Below are 23,848 nucleotides of genomic sequence, written 5' to 3' on the forward strand. Positions count from 1 at the left end.
TTATTTCATAAACTGATACACAGAGGCTGTCAAAAACAGTAAGAAATACAGCTCATTTGTCAATTATTCAAGGATGTAATTCACACAGAAATATATTCAGATTTTGAGGATATGCAATACATTAATAATGATATTCTTTACTTTTAAAATATGTAATACTACACAGAGACTTTGTTCCTCAGAATAATTCATACCTTTAGCAGGTGGAGGTTCTGGTTTCTTTGGCACAGCAACCTTTTCTTCTGGGACAGGTTTCTTTGGTACTTCGGGCACTTAAAAATATTAGTTTATGTTAGTGCTATGCATTCCAAGAATTGAAAAATCTTAGCATATGTTAACAACTAGCACAGAGCAGATAAGACACCATCCAACATCAATTATACAAATAGATCTTACAGGACACATTTTATTATGCTGCTATTATGATAACGAGTTGGAGCCCAACAATAATTTCTGCCAATGGAAAGCACGTCTGTTAATGGAATGGAATGTCCATCCTCTCCATTCATGCTGCAGTCTACTGACTACCACGAACACATGAAGCTGCCTTATGCCGAATCACACCATTGGTCCATCAAGGACAGCATTGTCTACTCAGACTGGCAGCAGCTCTCCGGGATCTCAGGCTAAGGTATTTCACATCACCCACCAACTGGTTCTTTCAGCTGGAAATGATGGGGATTGAACCTGGGACATTCTGCATGCCAGGCAGATGCTAAACCACTGATACACAGCCCCTCCCCACTGTCTCCATTGCCCTGAAATGCTGCTTCTGGGGGAGAGAGAACCACTAAAAACAACATGAGAGATGGATATGTTGTCTGCAGAGAAAAGGGGAAATCAGTAAAAATCACCTCCCCCTTCCATTAGCAGACATTATCTTTGGGAGCCTGCCTATTGTATGCATATGATACTTGCGTCTGAAAGAAATTAAGTATACATTAAAAGAATACAATGAAGAATGACAAGAGGGCATCCCATTAGTTTTGTATAAGATTCATGTACCTTTAGCTGGTGGTGCTTCTGGCTTTTTAGGCACAGCAACTTTCTCTTCTGGAACAGGTTTCTTTGGTACCTCAGGCACTATGAAAGAAATAAAAATGTTGTTTTTGTTGACTCTTTCCCATAAAAGTGATGGTTCACACAACTTTTAAGAAACAAAAAAGAAGTGCAACAGGTAACCTTACTCAGGCTGCAATCGTAAATAAGTTAGTTGATCCAACTTACATTTAGCATGGCTTATATTGTTTACGACGATAATTACCAGGGTTGCTACCCAAGGGCAGGCAATGGCAAACCACCTCTGTTTGTCTCTTGCCTTGAAAACCCTACAAGGCTGCCATAAGTCGGCTGTGGCCGACGGCACTTTACACAGCCACAGTCTTACATACACTGGCTTGGATCCCACAGACAGAAAGCAGGGGGGTTTTCCTCTTCTGCTACAGACTGATTGACACATTATACTGCTCCCGAGGGGTCCCCAACTCCCCTGTCTCCCAGAAGCAGAATTCCAAGTTGTATTTTGGGCTGTAGTGGGAAGTGGAAGACAGAGAAATCCTGCTGATGAAAATCCCTTTCAGTTGCTGAAATCTCCAGTGCACCCAAGCCTTTGGCTTTTAATTCCCACTGAACTCAATGGGATATGCCTCTTAAAAAAATAAGCACAAGGTTGTACTCATAGTAACATTTGCATAAAGGATAACTTTTTTATATACACAAGGACCCTGAACACAAATGAAAGTCTACTGAAGGTGATTTCATCTGTAGATTCCAAACATAAGGCTTGAAGATGATAATTGCTAAGATAGAAATGGTCACATACATTTACAGGGACAAAATGGACATTGTTATGATTCTTCCACGACCGTCACCCTCTCCTGTTTTATCTGTCATGTGAAGTACCTTTAGCTGGACGTGCTTCTGGTACAGCAGCTGGCACCTTCTCTTCTGGGACTGGTTTCTTGGGCACCTCAGGCACTTTAAAGAAACAGCATTACTTTCTGTTACACTGCAGCACTTTAAAATGTAGGTTAAAGCTTTAAGAATCAAGAAGCACCTTTAGAGGAATATCGAGAAGGTTAGTGGTGATGTCAAATGCCACCTTACAATGACCACACAATCCAGTGCACATTTATGTGCAAAGGCCCATTAAAATAAATGGGGCTAAAGGGTGGTAATTCTTTGGATCGTGGCTTGTACCTATTCTGATAGTTTCAGTTAAGGAAGGAAAGACAATTTTAAGAAAAAGACCGCCGAGTTGTCAAGAGGGGGAAAGCCATCACAACTACATTTTTTTTCTTCAGAATTGACACCATGACTGAGGTGTACCTTTAGCAGGTGGAAGTTCTGGCTTTTTAGGCACTGCAATGGTTACTTTATCTTCTGTCACAGTCTTCTTGGGCACCTCAGGAACTTTAAAGAGATTAGTATATTTTACTTTGAAGAACTTCAAAAGGTTCACAACACAGTATGAAGAAGGAAATAAACAGAAAACACAATGTACAACTGAACAAACAGAAAATGGCACAAGGACATTAACCGGGTTGCCAGCTCCATGTTGGGAAATACCTGGAGATTTTGGGGGCAGAGGCTGAGGAAGGTGGAGTTTGGGGAGGGACTTCAATGGGGTATAATGCCATAGAATCCACCTTCCAAAGCGGCCATTTTCTACAGGTGAACTGAATTCTATTGGCTGGAGATGTAATAGTGGGAGATCTCCAGCTAGTACCTGGAGGTTGGCAACCCTAGACATTAGTGATATGGACAGTAAACCTGCATAGAGGAGTATTCAGTAAGAAGCAAGAAGTGCCCCTCCCTGAAAACACATTGAATAGGTACTTCAGTGCATCTAAAGTTGAGGAATGAATGAGTGCCCCAATGACCTTTATTTTCAGGTTTCCAAAAGAAGTGTCTTAAGAACATCCAGTTCCCTTTTGTCCACAGTAGTTCTGTTTATGTCAGTAGTTTTTTCAATGGAACCTTTGTACTTTCCCGTTACTGGCAGAGGGGAAAGACTAAACTCAACTGAACCCCCGAAAGACTTCAAAATTGCTGCAATAACATCAATTTGGTGAGAATATCCTCTTAGCATGGGTTTCCTGACACGTGATTTTTGTTATCAAGATTTCATATTCCTATTTGAGCTTATTTTTAAAAATACATTAACAGTGCCATCCTAAGTGGAGTCCATTGACAAAGACCATTGATTCAAAGGGATTAGAAGGATGTAAGTCAGCTTAGGATGTCACTGCAAATTAAGTTTCAGCGTCTAGATATGAAAGAAGCTACAGATAATACTCACATTTCTGTGGCAGGTAGCATGGAAACTTTTTAAAAAGATATTAGTTATTTGATCATGAAGGAAACAAACTCATACTAATTGTTTTGTTTTCTTGTTTGAAAACCTGGCAGAACTTCTGGTTTTTTGGGTGTGTTTTTTTAAGCATGGGAAGAATTACTTACGTTTTTAGGACAGGTTTCTCAAGTACGTCAGACACTTAAAAATATTAGGTAGTGTTAATAGTATGAAGTGAAGAAGACATTAAAAGTAGAATAATATCAAAAAGACGGAGCGACAAATGGAACATGACTGCTTGCTAAAGACAATTTTGACATACTCAAACATACAAATTACAAGACGCGCTGACATAACAGCAAAAGCCATACAAAAATGGCTTTTGTTCCAAGCACAAGAAGACAAACACTTATTAAGACATTAGCATTGTTTTCTTTCTCCAGATGACATCTACCTTGTGATGGGTGAGACTCTACTGTTTCAAGCACAGCATAAGGTTCTTGTTTTCTAGGTTTGGCAACCATCATCTTCTTTTCCAGCTCTTGAGCTTCTGCTGTTTCAGGCACCACAGTAGTTACTGGTTTTTTAGGTTTTGTTTGTAATGTCATCTCTTCCAGAACTTCAGCCTCTACTGTTTTAGGCTTTAGCTTTTTTGGTTTAGATACCTTCTCCTCTGGTAATTCAGACTCTGCTGTTGTAGGCACTGGAACAGGTTTTGGTTTTTTGGGCTCAATATCAATCATCCTCTCATCTGGCAATCCAGGTTCGACCATTTTAGGAGCTTCAACAGGTTCTAGCTTGGGGGGTTTAGCAACACCCACTTTCTCTTCTGGCTCCTGAGACTCTGCTTTCTCAGAAACCACAATATCTCTCCTTTTGGCTTTAGCTATAACCATCCTCTCTTCAGATACTGCAGCCTCTGTTGTCTCAATCTCCACCAAAGATTCTCGTTTTCTGGGTTTGGTAATGTCTACCTCCTCTTCTAGCACTTCAGTCTCTGCTGTTTCAGGTACCGCAATATCTTTTTTCGGTTTAGCTGCGGCTACTCTCTCCTCAGACACAACAGCTGCTGCTTTTTTAGAAACGGCAATTGCTCTCTTTTTGGTTTTAGCTACAACTATCTTCTCTTCAGATACTTCATCCTCTGTTGTCTCAAACTCCGCCAAAGACTCTTGTTTTCTGGGTTTGGTAATGTCTACCTCCTCTTCTAGCACATCAGACTCTGCTGTTTCAGGTACCGCAATACCTCCTTTTATGGATTTAGCTGCCGCTACTCTCTCCTCAGACACAACAGCTGCTGCTTTTTTAGAAACGGCAATTGCTCTCTTTTTGGTTTTAGCTACAACCATCTTCCCTTCAGATACTTCAGGCTCTATTGTCTCAAACTCCATCAAAGATTCTAGTTTTTTGGGTTTGGTAACATCTATCTCTTCTAGCATTTGAGTCTCTGCTGTTTCAGGCACTACAATACCTCCTTTTATGGGTTTAGTTACAGCTACTGTCTCCTCAGACACAACTGCCTCTGCTTTTTTAGAAACTGCAATAGCTCTCCTTTTGGTTTCAGTTGCAACCATCTTCTCTTTAACTACTTCAGGCTCTGTTGTCTCAAACTCCACCAAAGACTCTTGTTTTCTGGGTTTGGCAAAATCTATCTCCTCTTCTAGCACCTTGGTCTCTGCTGTTTCAGGTACTGCAATATCTTTTTTGGGTTTAGCTGCAGCGACTCTCTCCTCAGACACAACAGCCTCTGTTTTTTTAGAGACACCAATAGCTCTCTTTTTGGTTTTAGCTACAACCATTTTCTCTTCAGATACTTCAGACTCTGTTGTCTCAAACTCAACGAAAGATTCTTGTTTTCCTGGTTTGCCAATGACTATCTCCTCTTCTAGCACTTCAGTCTCTGCTGTTTCAGGTACCGCAATACCTCCTTTTTTGGGTTTAGCTGCAGCGACTCTCTCCTCAGACACAACAGCCTCTGTTTTTTTAGAGACACCAATAGCTCTCTTTTTGGTTTTAGCTGCAACCATCTTCTCTTTAACTACTTCAGGCTCTGTTGTCTCAAACTCCACCAAATATTCTTGTTTTCCTGTTTTGGCGACATCTATCTCCTCTTCTAGCACCTTGGTCTCTGCTGTTTCAGGTACTGCAATACCTTTTTTGGGTTTAGCTGCAGCTACTCTCCCTTCAGACACAACAGCCTCTGCTTTTTTAGGAACGGCAATAGCTATTTTTTTAGTTTTAGTTACAACCATCTTCTCTTCAGATACTTCAGGCTTTGTTGTCTCAAACTCCACCAAAAATTCTCGTTCACTGGGTTTGGCAATGCTTATCTCCTCTTCTAGCACTTCAGTCTCTGCTGTTTCAGGCACGGCAATACCTCCATTTATGGGTTTAGTTACAGTTACTGTCTCCTCAGACACAACAGTCCCTGCTTTTTCAGAAATGCCAATAGCTCTCCTTTTGGTTTTAGCTATAACCATTCTCTCTTCAGATACTTCAGCCTCTGTTGTCTCAAACTCAAACAAAGATTCTCGTTCGCTGGGTTTGGCAACGTCTATCTCCTCTTCTAGCACTTCAGTCTCTGCTGTTTCAGGTACTGCAATACCTTTTTTGGGTTTAGCTGCAGCTACTCTCCCTTCAGACACAACAGCCTCTGCTTTTTTAGAAACGGCAATAGCTCTCTTTTTGGTTTTAGCTACAACCATCTCTTCAGATACTTCAGGCTCTGTTGTCTCAAACTCTACCAAAGATTCTCGTTCTCCGGGTCTGCCAACGAGTATCTCTGCTTCTAGCACTCGAGTCTCTGCTGTTTCAGGTATGGCAATATCTTTTTTTGGTTTAGCTGCAGCTACTCTCTCCTCAGACACAACAGCCTGTGCTTTTTTAGAAACAGCTATAGCTCTCCATTTGGTTTTAGCTACAACTATCTTCTCTTTAGCTATTTCAGGCTCTGTTGTCTCCAACTCAACCAAAGATTCTCGTTCTCTGGGTTTGGCAAAGTCTATCTCCTCTTCTAGCACTTCAGTCTCTGCTGTTTCAGGTATGGCAATACCTTTTTTGGGTTTAGCTGCAGCTACTCTTTCCTCAGACACAACAGCCTCTGCTTTTTTAGAAACGGCAATCACTCTCTTCTTGGTTTTAGCTACAACCATCTTCTCTTCAGATACTTCAGCCTCTGTTGTCTCAGACTCCACCACAGGTTCTTGTTTTCTGGGTTTGGCAATGTCTATCTCTTCTAGCATTTGAATCTCTGTTCTTTCAGTGACTGCAATATCTCCTTTTTTGGGTTCAGCTACAGCTGCCTTCTCTTTGGACACTTGTGCCTCTGCTTTTTCGGAAACAACAATAGCTCTCCTTTTGGGTTGCGCTACAATGATCTTCTCTTGGAACACTTCAGGCTCAGCTGTTTCAGGCAAGACAGATTCTGTTTTTTTCGGTTTGGCAACAGCTATCTCCTTTTCTAGTGTTTGAATTTCTGTTGTTTCAGGCACTGCAATAGACCCTTTATGGAGTTTAGCTACAGATACCTCTTCAGACACTTCTGCCTCTGCTATTTCAGCCACCGCAGTACCTCTCATTTTGGATTTAGCAACAGCCATCTTCTCTTCTGATACTTCAGGCTCTGTTGATTCAGGCCATGATGTAGGTCCTTTTTGGTAGGGTTTGGCAATGGCTATCTTCTTTTCTGCTAATTTAGGTTTGGCAGTTTTTGATATAGAAACAGGTTCTGATTTGGGAGGCTTAGGAGTAAGTCTGTCTTTTGGCATCTGAGGCTGTGCTATTTTAGATACAGTAGTAAGTTCTGCTGTTTTAGAAACTGGTTCTGATTTTTTAAGTTTCGTAATGGCTATCTTCTCTTCAGTCACTCCTTTTCTTGGAACTTCAGACACTAAACAAAATTAATTCCTTGTAAGAATTTATAAAACACTGAACATGAAGAACAGCATCAATTTGAACAAGTTTTAAGAAATGAAGAATTCTCATTTTCCTGGCTTTGCTTCCTTATACATTCCTTGATGAGATGTACCTTTAGTATGTGGAGTCTCCTGTTCCTTAGGAATGATGAACGTTTCTTCAGTTTCTTCTAGAAGAACTTCTTCATATGCTTCAGACACTTTAAAGATATTAGTGTGTTTTTAAGACATATAAAACCATAGTTACAAAATCTTAGTACCAAAAAAACAAAAAACAAACACAACCAAAGACTAAAAACACACAGAGAGCCCAGCTTTATTTAAGAAACCCACTGGTATTTCTTATGCATCCTCAGAATCAATCCTTTTTCAAAATCTAATGAAATTGCTCAGGTTAAGAGTCAATGTGATAGTGGCAGAACTAAGCTACTTCCATCTAAACATAGTAAGAAGGGTTATATTAACTCTGCCAATGAACCCAGAGCTAGATACTTTGCTATGCAAACCAACTAATTACATATTACATCCTTATAAATGTTTACACCTAAGTGAAATCTAAATACTCTGGCTTAAGTGGTTTCTTCCAGTTATCCCCCACCCCCGATTACTACATATGATTTCTTTCACTATCTTATTCTCAAACCACATTCTTACTTTTGCTCCAAATAAGTTTTTTCGTCCGTTACATATTTATGATAAAGATTTTTATTAAGCAATACCTGGGACATACAGAATACTACCTTTTAAAATTAAAGAACATTTTTTGTTTGTTTCAAGTGGTCTCTGACAAGGGCAGCTGTGATTCTCGAAAGCTTATATCCTGGAAATCTTGTTGGTCTTTAAGGTGCTACTGGACTTGAATCTTGCTCTTTCTTTCTTTGTGTGATTTATTTATTGACATTTATGAATATTTATTTGCTTATATTGAAAGTTATGTCCCATCAATAACGTCAATGAGATATAAATACATTAACAGGGCAATCCTAAACCGAGTTATACCCTCTAAATCAGCTTAAGTGAACAGGCTTAAAAGTATGCAACTTTGCTAAGGACTGCAACGGAAGCTACTCTAAACACATTAATACACCTGTAAACTTGGGCTCTGTAACACAGAACATTGATAATGCTCCCCAAGAGGTTAGAAGATCAGATCTGCAATTAAAGGCACATGTACCTTCAATCGATGTAGCCTCTTTCTTAGAAACTGGAAATGATACTTGTTCATCAGAGATGACTTTCCTTGGTGTCACAGGCACTTTAAAGATATTAGTTTGTTTTAGGAAAGTTAAAAATGTGAAACACAAAGAAACAGACAAACAGAAATTATTTATGGAGCTAGTACATGAAATACAGAAGAACTGTGACAATGAACAGTGGCTTACTTGAATGCCTTAATTTTAGTCCTTTAATAATCATGTTTACTGAAAAGTTGATGTACCTTTAGCTGCTGGACGTTCCAGTTCTTTAGAGGTCCGAAAAGGAGTTATTTCATGTGGCTTCTCTTGAACCTCCAGTGCTTTAAAGATATTAGTATTTTTTTTAGAAACACAGTTATTTTAACCAAAAGGTTAATACAAATGACACACAAAACAAAGAACTCCAACAGAACGCATCGTCTTCCAAAGTTCTACACTTGTGGTTTCTTCCATGCTAGAATTACAGCGATAAAAGAACTACTTTATAGCCTGCCTTTTCTTCTGTATTCAGTCCTCCTTTAGAGAAAGCTGGGATTCTAGATCTAAAGTGATAAAACATTCTAAGTTTTCTTCTTTATAATGGCACTGTGAGAACTCTAATGCTCTAAAGATTCAAATTAGCTCATACTGAGAGCAGGATATTGGAAGAGATTTTTGGTTAGAGGTGGTGATGACTATACCGAGATTTATATGAGAGACTCCAGATTCTCAGTACCAACTTGCACTGTATCTCATTAGATTAATCTCCAGATTTGCACAATATTACATCCATTTTGCCACTTTGTTTACCTCATACAAAACATTCAACTTGAAATAAGATTAGGGGGTAAAATTTAAATGAAGACACCTCCCGCTTCACTCCAGTTCCAGGTGGAGATGTATTACCTTGAATAAGTGGCGCTGCTTCTTTAGGGGCCGGGGTGGGTTTCTTCTTTTCAGGTACAGCTCTCTTTGCCGGTGGAGGCACTTAAAAGATATTAGTTTCTTTTTGAGTATATGTACAAATGTAACATATAGAAGATACAAAGAAAAGGGGTGAGGCCCACAAACAGACTGAACAAACAAGAAAAGCTTGGAAATTTGTGAAATGGATGAGGTACCTTTCACTGGTGGAGCTTCCTGTTTTGGGGGAATACCCACAGGAGCCTTTTCTTCTGGGAGAGCTTCCTCTTCCGATTCAAGCACTTTAAAGATATTAGTAAATTTCAAAAATGTCAACAGGACTTGCAAAATTAGAAAGACAACAGACAGCGAAGATGAACAAATCAATGCAATGATGCCAAAGTAACAATAACGTTGCAACTGAAGAAAGACAGTAAGAGAAATACAACAAATTTACTATCCACAGTCATAATGTTTTGAACTGTTTTCTTCAGCGTTTTAAATGAAATGGATAATGCCTCAAGCAACGATGTTTTTCATTTTCCCACCACAGCACACACAGAAACACCTTTGCTTACTGAGAACCTAGAACCTTTCCTTTATGCCTGCGTTTGCCAGACAAATTGGTGCTGCACTTTGCATCTCCGGCTCAACAGGATAGCATTCAAATGGCCTTCTGCACTGCAGGTATGGCCCTAATATTGGAACACATGAGCTGTGGGCCAGGACAGTGCCTTCATATTGAACAAACAGTTTAAATTAGAAACTTATGATTAAAAACAAAAACCTGATAGGGTGGCTGATAAAGGGTTGAATTCAAAGGTGCCATTCTGTCAGCAGAACACTGTTATGCCAGAGGTACAGCATTTCCATTGGTGCAGGGGGGGGAAAGACAGTTTTCTGGTTGATCCCCATGCTGTTATTAAGGGCTGCTTTACTCCACTGGTGGTGCTTACATCCAAATCTGAGAGATTAAATTCTACCAATTAGACACCTGGGTATGTGTCTCTGTCATGATATTAAGTGTAAAAAAAATATGAAGCTATTTTCTAAATTTACTTATTTTGTAAATTAAATTAAATGCCAATGTACCTTCAACTGGTGGAGGTTCCTCTGTTCTGGGAATAATATGTGGAACTTTTTCTTCCAAAACAATTCTCTCATGAACTTCAGGAGCTTTAAAGATATTAGTTTCTTTTAGATTTTTTTAAAGAGACAAAATCTTTAAAAGAAATTCAGCAACAAGACAAGAAAACTGGACCTTTTATCCTACTGTTTTTTAGTAATCCTGTTAATATTTACAGCAGGGGTCCCAAACCTTTCTGAGCTGGTGGGCATAGCCACAAAATAGCTGCCACAAAATGGCTGCTACAGGAGGTGTAGCCAGCCACAAAATGGCTGCCACATCTTACCTTTAGTCACACAGTAAAGATCCTTGTGCTGTGGTGGCAGCTACTGCCAAAACAATGTTTTAAAAAATCTGCACAGCCAATCAAATCTCCAATGGGCAATCAGAAACGTTGTTGGGCAAAAGCTCCATCTGGCCTTGCCCACTTTCTAAAAACGCTTGCCGGGCACCATGAAAGGTGTTGGTGGGCCCCATGGTGTCCACAGACACCATGTTGGGGACCTGTGATTGACAGGCTGAATTACATTTTAAGAACACTACATTATTATGGTTCAGAAACATTATTTTTGTGCTTGACTATTCAAACTTTTATCTTCCTTTCACTGCTTCAGGTTCTTCTACTTCATATCCTGTGATAGATACTGTTTCCTTGGGTACAGCTCTCTTGGGAATGACAGGCACTTTAAAGATAAGGTGCACTTAGAGTTACTTAGAGAAAGACACACAATAAGAAAATGTGTTCGTTGACAAAAAGCTCTTGAGGGCATTCATGGATGTAGCCATGAGACTATAAAAATCTGAATATTTTTGTTAATTTAATATCGATTCTACCTTTAGGTGGAGAAGGCTCCTTTCTTTTCGGAACAGTCTTTGGCACTTTATCTTCGGGAATGGCTTTCTTAGGAACTTCAGGAACTTTAAAGACACAGTACTTATTTTTAGTGATTAATTTATGTAGTAATCTTAGAAGAATGTGACTTAATAATTATGCAAGAAAAAAAAAAGCTAGACCACAGACAGTGAAGACGTACACAGGGACAACTAAAGAAGACAAATGCACAACGTATTTATGCAAAATTTAAAGGGAAGATGAAATGGAAGAGATTATTGCTGCATAATGAAAGAGAAGAGCAAATGTACCTTTAGGCGGGGGAGCCACTTCTTTTTTAGGAACAGCAATAGGTACTTTTTCTTCTGGAACCGGTTTCTTTCGCACTGCAGGTACTTTAAAAAAATTGGTTTCTTTTAAAAAATAGAATTTCTCATCCTTTGAATTATGAATAAAACACAACAAAACACAGAACAAGCTTAAAGCCTCACACAACATCACAACATTAAAAAACATATACCCATCTGCAGCAATGCTAATTAAACACATTCCACATTATAAGGATGATCCTGATTGGTTAGCTAGATTGACCTGACTCCAACTTCCAGGCTAATGCTACAAAACAGATGTACAACCCAAGTGCACCTGGGCAAATATCCCACCAAACACTTCCTATCATCCTCTCCATAATCAAAACCCAAAACTAATAGAGCTCAAAACTCTAACATGGCTACTTCAGAGTCAATAGCGTTGGGATCAATGGTTATTCCTATTTCCATTGGAACAAACTATTATAGCTTCTACTTAGTTATAAATTTCGAATTGGAATGGACCTTTTAATTATGTAACTAACTGCTAAGCCTGTGTGTTCATAAGCAGAAGTTCCATTGAATTCAATAAGACGTACCCACCCACCCCTTAAGTGTGCAAAAAGCACCCTAAGTAAATTCACTTGGAAGTAAGGCAAACTGAATCAATGGGACTTGCTTCAGTATGCAAAAGAGAATGTAAATAAGCCTCAACCCACCCCTTCATCTTAAAAAGACAGGGATTGGGTTCTAAATCTTACACGAGCCAATAAAAATGACTTGGAGGACTAACCAGGTCAACGAATGCTGAATTATTGAAATAAATATTGGTTTATTATCCTGCCTGTGATCTTGTTGGCTAATGGAAACTAATATCACATCAGAGGACATTTGGGCTTTGGGGATACTTAAATTTTTTTGTTTAGCAGCACATGTACCTTTGGCTGGTGGAGGTTCTTTTTTAGGTACAGCACTGGGCACTTTTTCTTCAGGAACGGCTCTCTTCGGCATCTCAGGCACTTGAAAAACATTGTATTAAGGAGTTTTATGGCTACTTGTAAATAAACGAAATTACTCAAATCAGGGGATAAAAGAATGGGGGAAAAGCTGATCACCATGGAGGGCTGGATGAGAAAATTTTACAATGCTACATTCATACATATTTCTGCAAAAGTGAATTTCCGCAGGGATTTAAAAATTGATGACACGTATAACTATTTTTTAAAGTGTACGTCTCACTCAGCATGTTGGCTGGATAACATCACAGTGCACTTTCCTATCCTTGTCCAAGTCAAGAATGAGACATTTAGCCCCAACTACTGACTTATTAAAATAGCCCCAACTGCTGATTTATTTGGACAATCCAAAAGATCACATGAAATCATTAACATGTGGTATTTTAGCCTGAGATTACTATTTGTACATGGCTGTAATCACAAATAAGATTTTTTTTAAAGTCCACAGTAACAATACCAGGTTGGTCTAATCTGATTTCCCCTAGGTAGATTCTTGTAAGCAATGAACATCAGAAAAACAAGATTTAGACATCAAAAGAAGAGCTCGGTCTTAGGGCAAAGACAACAACGAGTTTATATACCTATTGCTGCAGGAACCTCATACACCTCCTCATATACTTCAATCTCCTTTCTCTCTTTAACTTCCTCATAATATTCAAATTCTTCTTGTTCCAGAGTTTCCTCATACTGCTCAACTTCTGGTTCTGGAGTTTCTTCATATTGCTCAACTTCTTCAGGCTCTGGTGCCTCCTCATATTGCTCAACTTCAGGTTCTGGGGTTTCTTCAGGTTCTGGGACTTCATATTCTTCAGGTTCTAGGACTTCATATTCTTCAGGTTCTGGGGCTTCCTCATATTCTTCAGGTTCTTCAGCCTCTTGTACCTGAATAAACTCTTCAATCTTCTCATATTTCTCATGCCTCTCATATTCTTCATAAGTGTATTTTTCAACAGTGGGAGCAGGAGCAATGACCTTTTCTTCAGGGATGGGTTTCTTACGAACCACAGGCACTTTAATGAGATTATTATTAATTTTTAGTTGTTTCAAAAATGTTGTTGGCATATAAAAGCAAACAACAAAACAAAACTGCAATCACCCTCAAGTATATTCTTTAAAAAAATATATATTAGTAAAACTATCACAATTAACAGTAAGATGTTAGAAGAGATTATGAAGAAAAAAATCTTTACAAGACATTCACAGAGACACAAAGCTATCTTTAAGAGGATTAATTTCTTTTGGTTTAGAAGCAAGTATTTTTTTGTCATGGGCGTTTCTCTTATGTATCTCAGACTGCAATCCTATGCATAGTTACCGGGGAGTAAATTCCATTGAACCTGTGGTATTTAGTTCCACATAAACATACACAGAACCCACTGCATGAGACTTAGAAATATATTGGTTGTTATCGGTAGCTATCTTAAAATGGTTTACAAAATACGAAAAACAAAAACAACATAAAACTACATAATGGATTCATGAAGCAACAACAAAACTCTATGAGACAAATTACATATATTTCACAGACTATGACAAAACACAGAATCAAGTAATATGAAAATAGTACATCCAGTTCAAATTTTGCCAAATAAAAACAGATGTACCTTTTACAGGTGGTTCTTCCACTTTCTTAGGCGGAGCAGCGGGTCCCTTCTTTTCGGGGACAATTTTCTTGGGCACCTCAGGTACTTTAAAGATACGGCACCATTTAGCATTGTTTCTTGTACAACATCGGTCAAAATATATAAGATTACAAACAACACAGAGACATACAAGACGCCACAAATGTTTGAGTTCATGCGTAATAGAATGACATAAACCATTTGTTAATGTAATGAAGAATGTTTGCATGTATTACATATAAGGATGTACCTTTAGGTGGAGGAGCTGGTACTTTTTTCAGAACAGGCACTTTCTCTTCTGGGACAGGTTTAGGGACTTCAGGCACTTTAAAGATATTACGTGATTTTAAGAATTTGATTTCAAGCCACCACAAAAACACATATGACAGCAAGCATAACACTTTAAAAAACAAGACATCACAAACAATGGATTTAAAACTTAATTGAAGACTATAAATGTTAAGATGAATATTTCCATGTGTTACATATAAGGATGTACCTTTTGCTGGAGGAGCTGGTACTTTTTTCTGAACAGTCACTTTCTCTTCTGGGACATGTTTAGGGACTTCAGGCACTTTAAAGATATTGTGCGATTTTAAGAATTTGATTTCAAGCCACCACACACAAACACATATGATAGCAAGCATAACATTAAAAAACAACAACCCTAAGACATGTATTACATGAAAGGAAGTACCTTTAGCTGGAGGAGATGGTACTTTTTTGTGAACAGGCACTTTCTCTTCTGGGACAGGTTTAGGGACTTCAGGCACTTTAAAGATATTACGTGATTTTAAGAATTTGATTTCAAGCCACCACACACAAACACATATAATAGCAAGCATGGCATTAAAAAAAAGTCATGTATTACATGAAAGGAAGTACCTTTAGCTGGAGGAGATGGTACTTTTTTGTGAACAGGCACTTTCTCTTCTGGGACAGGTTTAGGGACTTCAGGCACTTTAAAGATATTACACGATTTTAAGAATTTGATTTCAAGCCACCACACACAAACACACACGACAGCAAGCATACAGTTTTTTAAAAAACAAGACATGTATTACATGGAAGGATGTACCTTTTGCTGGCGGAGATGGTACTTTTTTCAGAACAGGCATTTTCTCTTCTGGGACAGGCACTTTAAAGACACAGTGTTGTAAGAATATGTTTTTATGCTACCACACACAAACATGTAAGACAGCAGAAACTTTTGAACTACTTATGTAAATTCTTTAATGCCTCATTGAGTAATGGAAATGATTATTAATGTTAAAATGTGCCTCTGCACTATTTCATGTATTATACCTTTTGCTGGAGGAGCTGGTACTTTTTTCAGAACAGGCATTTTTTCTTCCGGGGCAGGCTTAGGAACTTCAGGCACTTTAAAGACATTATACTACTGTAAGAAAGTGTTTTTATCCCACCACACATTAAAACATGTAAGACATCACAACATTTCTGAACTATTTATGTTAATACTTCACCGATGATTAGAAATGACTACAGCACCCGGTATTCCCAGGTGGTCTCCCATCCAAGTACTAACTAGGCTTGACCCTGCTTAGCTTTCAAGATCAGACAAGATCGGGCATATTCAAGATCAGACAAGATCGGGCATATTCAAGATCGGGCATATTCAGGGTGGTATGGCTGTATAACGTGTACCCTGTATTGTATGGTCTTATGCATTTGCTTTTGTACACTTTATTTTTCCTGCCAATAAAGGCTTCAGATCTGATCAGATTAGAAATTACTGTTAATATAATAATGAATGTTTCTGTACACCATTTCATGTATTGTACCTTTTTTGGGAGGAGCTGGCACCTTTTTGGCAACAGGTACTTTCTCTTCTGGAACAGGTTTAGGAATTTCAGGCACTTTAAAGACAGCACATAATTTTAAGAATGGGCTTTCCAGCCATCACACACAAACAGAGAAAATTTCACAAAGATTTAAGCATACGATTAGAATTATTTAATATGTAACTGAATTGTATAAAAGTTTATTAATATACAAATTATTTTAAAATACAATTTTATGTCTACCTTTTGCAGGAGGAGCTGGTACTTTTTTGGCAACAGGCACTTTTTCTTCTGGGACAGGTTTAGGAACTTCTGGTACTTTAAAGACATTACAGTGTTGTAAGAGTATGTTTTTAAGTTACAGTGTTAACACAGCGTTAACAAACAACGGGAAGCATAAGGACAATAAGAGATATAGTACGAGCGATAAATTAGCAGAACAATTTAGGAAAGAGGCTTTGTAGTAATTCAAGAGCTCAGCGGACAGTATTTCACATTAAGAACAAGACAGCCATGTGTTTGTATACACTGCAAATAGACAGAATTGACATACGAATACAATTTCAAGCTACACAGTTTTGAAATGCTTCCTGTGCATAGCTATTCTAAAGCCATCAAATTCAGTGGCAAGAAGCGTGGAGAATTAAGTCTGTCAGTTTATTAGCAGAAAACCGTTGTGGAACAAAATTTTAAAAATGCTGAAATGACCATTCTTTTATATACAAATGAATGTACCTTTTGGAGGAGGAGGCTCCACTTTTTTGGGAACAGCTGCAGGAATTTTCTTTTCTGGGACAACTTTCTTTGGCACTTCTGGGACTTTAAACATATTTTTTTCAGGTTAAGATCTTTTGTGTTTTAATTTCAGAATGAAAAGAAAACATATGTCACATGGAACACATGCAGGGGGGGGAAAACAGGCCAGGATCCACAAGGCAAGTTGTGTTTTATTGAAGGAGCTTGCGCTAGTGAAACTGTTTACTTATTTCCTTTGAACAGCAATCCTTCAATACCATGTTACAAAGCTTTTGAAACTCCACCCAATTTTAAAAGCAGTTTGCCTAGCAAAATATGGAACTACTGTTCAATTCAAGTTAAGTCTAATGTCTTCTCTGGTCCATAGAACTAGCGTAATAATTATCTGGATACTACCAGCAGAATCATAGAATCATAGAGTTGGAAGGGGCCATACAGGCTGTCTAGTCCAACCCCCTGCTTAATGCAGGATCAGCCTAGAGCACCCCTGACAAATGCTTGTCCAGCCTCTGCTTAAGGACTGCCAGTGAGGGGGAATTCACCACCTTTCTAGGTACCTGATTCCATTGTCAAACCACTCTTACGGTAAAAAAATTACTGTAGTTTTGCTTTACAAAAGTTTTACTTTAAAAAAAGTTACAGATGTCTTTACTTAGCATTCTCTTCTGGGACTTAAAAGTACCCCATGCTTTTAGAAAAATGTTGCACTTTCAAAACACAAAGAAAAAAAAGAGAAGCACAGAACAAAGCCAAGAAGAAACAGCATGACATGAAAATTAAACTTGTAATATGCCCACTTATTTGGGAGTAAGCACCACTGAACTAAATAAAGACTCATTTCAGAATAAATGCTCCTAAGATCAGACTCCATGATCCATATGAAGTAGAAAGCAAAGAATGAAGATGATACTACTACTATGAGTTGAAAAGAGATCTTTGATAAAGTTAATGAAGGGTTGATGTACCTTTTGCAGGTATTGCCTCTTCTTCTTCTGGTATATAAACAGGTGCTTCTTCCTCTGCAACAGGCTCCGTTGGTATTTTTAGCACTTCAAGGATGCAATTTGAAGAAAATTTAGGATGCGTTGTCCCAACAAGACAATAACAGAAACAGTTGACAACCAAGGAACAACAATAATATTTGACACATAACACATATCACATTTAAGATTATTTAAGCAAACACATGTGAGCAGGAAGACTGGTTTGGTAAGTAAATCTACCTTTAGTGGCTGGTGGTTCTGGCTTTTTAGGCACAGCAAGAGGCATTTTGGCTTCAGACACCGCTTTCTTGGGTACCTCAGGCACTTTAAAGATATTAAGAAATTGACTATGCATGGACATTTCAGAAACAGATCACATGTAGCAGAAGACAAAACATAAAAACCATCAATGTACAGAGACTATGGTTGTGAATCTAGAAGCTCTTGATGCTTTAGTGTGGTTAATATAGCACTTCATGGTACTTAGCTCATATTTTACATGGGATACATGGGTAAAAAACACTCAGACATGTATGTATAACCTACATGTATTTTTCAGTTAATATTTGAGGTACCTTTTGGTGTTGGAGGCTCTGGTTTTTTAGGTACTGGCACAGGGATTTTCTCTTCTGGCACGGCTTTTTTCGGCACTGCCGGCACTTTAAAAACATTAATTTGCATATCATTTTTTTAAAATTCTTTACACCCTTTCAGTACTAGAACAAAAATTGAATCAAAAACAGAACTGCACAAAAGGGTTGTTTTGGAATCATTTTCAGTTGAAGGACTTATACAGAAATCCATAGGTTTTTGTTATTGATAGGGAATGGTATCCTACCTTAGGCTGGAATAAGTTCCCACAGCCTAAGGAGGTTTCCTCTCCAATTGGAGGAGCAGCTAATTATTATGTAGTAAGTCTCTCAACTTTGCTTGGTGAAGTGGTAGGATACAGGCCACTATATCAGTAGCTCAAAATGATGGCTAAATGAACAAAGTTCTTTGGTTCTTGTAGGTTATCCGGGCTGTGTGACCGTGGTCTTGGACAGTCCTTCAGTGTTACTCCTCTGAAGATGCCTGCCACAGCTGCTGGCGAAACGTCAGGAAAGAAGACCACGGTCACACAGCCCGGATAACCTACAAGAACCAATGAACTCTGACCGTGAAAGCCTTCGACAATATTTTGAACAAAGTTCTAATTGTCTAAGTGTATTACAAGGCAAATGTACCTTTAGCAGGAGGAGGTTCCACTTTCTTAGGTACCGGAACTGGCACTTTCTCTTCAGGGACAGCTTTCTTAGGCACTTCGGGCACTTAAATTTAAATATATGATACTTTGAGAATGTAATTTTGTTTTGACAAGGCACAGAAGTGTGACACAGACCTCAAGAACGCAAACACAAAGAAAACTTTTCCAAAAGAAAAAACCTTTTTTTTACATGTTACGTGCAGCTACCAAAAAGGGAATAAGGGATGCTAAATTTATATGAACACAGCAAATCCTAAACTGATTTACCTTTAGCTGGTGGAGCTTCTTTTCGTTTGGGCACTGGGACCTTTTCCTCTGGGACAGGTTTCTTTGGCACCTCGGGCACTTTAAAGATAGTTTTTGAGATTTTTGAGGATTTCCAGCCACTCAAAGCACATTAAAACAGAACAGCAACAAGAAACATGGCTAAAAACATTTCTGCAATAATTCCCCTCTCTCCCCAACTGCCATTCTTGAACCAAGACCAAGATCCCTTTTTAAAAAATGAAAGAATGCCAATGAAGAGATGCAATACCTTTAGCTGGAGGAGCCTCTTTTTTCTTGGGCACTGTCACAGGAACCTTTTTCTCAGGGACAGGTTTCTTGAGTACCTCAGGCACTTTAAAGATAGCATTTTATTTAAAAGAGTGTACTCACAAAAGTACAAGAAATCAGCTGCAGTGCAAGACTCTATATATCCAACACAAAACCCAAGTGCATGCCAACAACAAGTAAGTAGTGGTATCACAACATGGGGGGGGAGAATAACACAACATTAAGGGATAAAACAATAAAACAAGTGCTCTTTCTATCTTATTTCAGAACCAAATTAACCAACCTAATTCAGTTGATGTTACCTTAATTCCACCAAATTCCATTTGTCAAAGCTAAATTAATTTAATGGATGTTAGCAGCTTGAATAGCCCTAGCCCGAGATCGTCAGAGCTTGGAAGCTAAGCAGGATCAGACATGGTTAGTACATGGATGGGAGGCCACCACTGGGGTTGCTATGCAGAGGAAGACAATAGCAAACCACCTCTGCTCATCTCTTAAAAACGCCATGAGGGGTTGTCATAAGTTGGATGCAACTTGATGGCATATTATTATTATTATTATTAGTTTTTTGTGTTACAATTTTTGTACTATTTCATACAACCCTTGTCACATGCTGACATATGGTCTGAAGCTCAGTGTCTAGTTTGAAGATGGAGTATAGCATTTACTAAAGAAGACATTTGATGTCAGTCACTTAGCTTGTGGATTGCTGTGGGATGAGGTGGATTAAAAGATTTCCTCATCCTACTGTATGTCAACCAGAGAAATAAGCACATGACTAACTAGGATGGATATCGTGGACGAGGATGAAATGCCATGACTACTTCCATAGAAGGTAACCCATATCATATTTTCTAGTCAGTTTCCAAATGCAGCTCACAAACTAATGTAGAAGTTTTATTTAACTGGGTGAAGATAAATTCTGGGAGTTTTTGCATAAGTACTAATGATACTACTTGAAGTATGGGTGCTTGGAATATTAATTACTACGGATGTGCAGATCTAAAAACTTTGGATTGATTTTGGATATGGATTTGGAGAGGGCATGCTTTTCATTATTGAGATTCTCCTTATTGTTTCAGGATATTTTCCCCCAGGTATTTTTCCCAGTTCTGGAAATCTGGGACAATTTTAGCAATTGCTGAACAAATAGCCCTTTAAAATTCTAAAGGAGGGAGATACTGCCAGATAACTCTTTGGCAAAGCAGCTCCCTCTCCAGTTTGGCTCCTGACACTAGAAATCCAAAATCCAAAATTCTGGGAGATAATTTTTCATTAGTCCCAGAATTCTGGACTTTTTGGGGTCATTTCGGATATCCCTAAGCCAATCTGAAATAGCTAATTTCCCATTTATTTGCAGCTTGGGTACATCCGAGGGCATGCCCCTATTACTATTTCTACACATATCATAATTCTGTACACAACACACATCACTTTTGTACATGACCAAAATGTTCACAACAAATCACAGTAAAAGTAACTGAATGCAAAAGAAAAAACCCTCTGACATAACAGCAAATGAAAAAGATCCTTTTGTTCCTCAATATATTGGAAAATTGAATTTTACCTTTAGCTGGAGGAGGTTTTTCTTCATATTGAGGAACTTCTTCCTCTTCTTCATATGCAGGAATTTCTTCTTCTTTTTCATAGCGAGTCACTTCCTCTTCATAGTGAGTGACTTCCTCTTCATAGTGAGTGACTTCCTCTTCATAGTGACTGACTTCCTCTTCATAGTGACTGACTTCTTCCTCATATCGAGAGGTTTCCTCCTCTTCATATTGTATAGCTTCTTCCTCTTCATATTGGGGAGCCTCTTCTTCATATTGAGGAGCTTCTTCCTCTTCTTCATAATGAGGAGCCTCTTCTTCTTCCTCATACTGAGGAGCCTCTTCCTCCTCTTCATATGCAGGAACTTCAACATGGACCACCTCTTTTCGAATAACAGTCTTACGAACTTCAGGGGCTTTAAAGATATGAATTGTTATGAGACTTAGCTACAATATTCATGCATACTAAGAACCAAATTCAGTGCAATGTAAGAATTAAACCAAAGCAGAACATACAGAAATACTACAGAATAACATACAGTATACATTTATAGCATACAAAGAACACACACTGGTACAATATCAAACATACTGTTACCTGGGGGTTTCGTCACTTTTGAGGTAATAGAAATTGGCACCCTTTCTTCAGCGGTAATTTTCACAGGCGCTTCAGGCACTTTAAAGACATAGTATATTTATATTTAAGAGTGTTTCAAACCACAACACAGAAGCCCATAAAAAGTAGCACAAAGTTTGACACAATACAATACACAATTTCATTGCCAGACCAAATAAAAAACAATCTTGACAAGAAAAAAGCCCACAAAATGTATGTGTATTTGAAAGTATACTCTTTTTAAAAAGTACATTCTTCATAACATTTTCTAGATAAAAAGATTCTGTATGCTCATAAGATGACCGATATTTTCAACATAAGCTTCCAAGAGAATTCACCTCTAATTTTATTGGAAGTTGCTGTATTATACTGGATGGATAGAGGTTCTGGAAACTTGTAGTCCATTGATCAGGTATCAGGGTTATGATACGGTACTAGCTTTCTTTAAAAGTTTCCTTCATTAACCCAACTGCCATTTGACTTATGGTACCCTGAACTGTTGTGCTATTTTAAGAGAACTGAGACTACAGTTTCTGTTCAGTTGCAAAAAGTATCGCAATGAAAAATGGGGAAATAGTGCTTCAACTATCGAATTAGATCATTAAAGAACACTATTTGTGAAAATTCCTGAACCCATCAAGGAGTGACTGGTGCCTCTTTAGACGAACAGCTATAAATGTTCATTATATAACATTTTAAACTGAGTGGCAACCAACACTGTTAAAGTTTGTTATGGTCTCCCGCCCCACTTCATACCTGTATATGAAATTTCCTTCTCTGTATGGAGAGAAATAGATACTTCCTCTGAATATCCCCATTGCTCTTCCACAGCTGCCATTAAAGACATAATTTAATTTTAGTATCTCTCATGGAGAAACACTACTTGAGGTAGACAATGAGAATGTTTATTGTTACAAAAATTATATAACATTAAAGACCAGTCTTCTTTATTTAAATAAAAGAATCAAGAAAGGCATGTGAAGTTCTGTTCCTTCACTTTCTGAATTTGGAGGGCGAAAGAATTTCCACAGTAATATCATGGTGGACAAATGAACTAATAAAAAAAACAACTAGCAAATTATGCATCTGTTGTTTGTTACAGTCCAAATCTTCAGTACCTTCTTCTGGTGGAGCTGCTTTTCTTTTGGGTACAGCAATGGATACTTTTTCTTCAGAGACAACTTTCTTTGGGACTTCCGGCACTTGAAAGATACCAATTTTAAGAAAACTACGTTAAGAATTTAAGCCTCTTTCTGTGATTTATAATTGTTGGTAATATAAGATGACAAAAAAGTATAAAGCAATACACATTTGCTACACTGAAAAAAGGGACCAACATAACAACATATATAAGCAAACATACATTTCATAGAGATTTAAGAAGTTACATAATTGGCTGGCAAGTTTTTGCTTTCTGGAATTTATTCCCTTCCCAAGATCAGGAATAGCTATTTTGTTCTTAAATGTTTTATTGAAGCTAGGCACCCTAATATAATATAGAGAGAGTAGGTTTTGAAGCACAGAAATGATAAAGCACATCCAAGAACAATTTTTATGGTGGGGGGGGGGAGTATTAGTGAATAAGAGAAGTAGCAATTACAAAATGACGGACACAAACAAAATGATCTGAAGGACTTGACCAGTTCACAGACATAATAAAAACACTATAGAAGACATCATATATTATGGAACCCATTGAAGATCTGAACAAAGCTTCTGCATATCAGAACTATGCACCCGAAGTGACTACTCCAAATAATCAGCGCTGTCAGCTGGATTTTAGTAAATCAATCATATATCCAATTATCATATAACTAATCATATAACCAGTCATATAACCAATTATCAATCAGTTCATTTATTGAGGTCAATAGACCAAACCAATTTAAAATATAACCAATTAATCCATCTAAATATGTAAATTAACATTTAACCAAACTTTTCTGAGTTTCTGAGAAAGTTTAAAACAGCCTCTTTCAGAACCAGCTGCTTCAGAACATCAGATGGTGCACCTTCCTGATATGCAATTGCCTGAAAGAGCTGATGTACCTTTAGCTGGGGGAGTCACTTTCTTCGGAACTGGAACAGGGACTTTCTCCTCTGGCACAGCTTTCTTTTGCACAGGTGGAACTTTAAAGACAGTATTTATTTT

The 23,848-nt window shown here is 38.1% G+C and overlaps 1 protein-coding gene across 1 annotated transcript in view; it reads right to left on the reverse strand.

The window, feature by feature from the left end:
• TTN (titin) overlaps positions 1-23,848 on the reverse strand; it is a 329,209-nt gene that overhangs the window by 152,224 nt on the left and 153,137 nt on the right. The window contains 27 exon segments of the mRNA XM_056861196.1: positions 195-272; positions 1,006-1,083; positions 1,903-1,977; positions 2,329-2,412; positions 9,291-9,371; positions 9,506-9,589; positions 11,248-11,331; positions 11,557-11,640; positions 12,492-12,572; positions 13,151-13,579; positions 14,174-14,257; positions 14,889-14,963; positions 15,077-15,151; positions 15,497-15,571; positions 15,994-16,068; positions 16,237-16,311; positions 16,729-16,812; positions 17,715-17,798; positions 18,308-18,391; positions 18,959-19,042; positions 19,246-19,323; positions 19,514-19,597; positions 21,101-21,496; positions 21,679-21,756; positions 22,453-22,527; positions 22,815-22,898; positions 23,746-23,826. Coding sequence (XP_056717174.1) covers positions 195-272; positions 1,006-1,083; positions 1,903-1,977; positions 2,329-2,412; positions 9,291-9,371; positions 9,506-9,589; positions 11,248-11,331; positions 11,557-11,640; positions 12,492-12,572; positions 13,151-13,579; positions 14,174-14,257; positions 14,889-14,963; positions 15,077-15,151; positions 15,497-15,571; positions 15,994-16,068; positions 16,237-16,311; positions 16,729-16,812; positions 17,715-17,798; positions 18,308-18,391; positions 18,959-19,042; positions 19,246-19,323; positions 19,514-19,597; positions 21,101-21,496; positions 21,679-21,756; positions 22,453-22,527; positions 22,815-22,898; positions 23,746-23,826 — 2,829 coding nt within the window.

Source organism: Euleptes europaea, chromosome 15 (genome assembly GCF_029931775.1).
Source record: "Euleptes europaea isolate rEulEur1 chromosome 15, rEulEur1.hap1, whole genome shotgun sequence".
Taxonomy (NCBI): Eukaryota; Metazoa; Chordata; class Lepidosauria; order Squamata; family Sphaerodactylidae; genus Euleptes; species Euleptes europaea.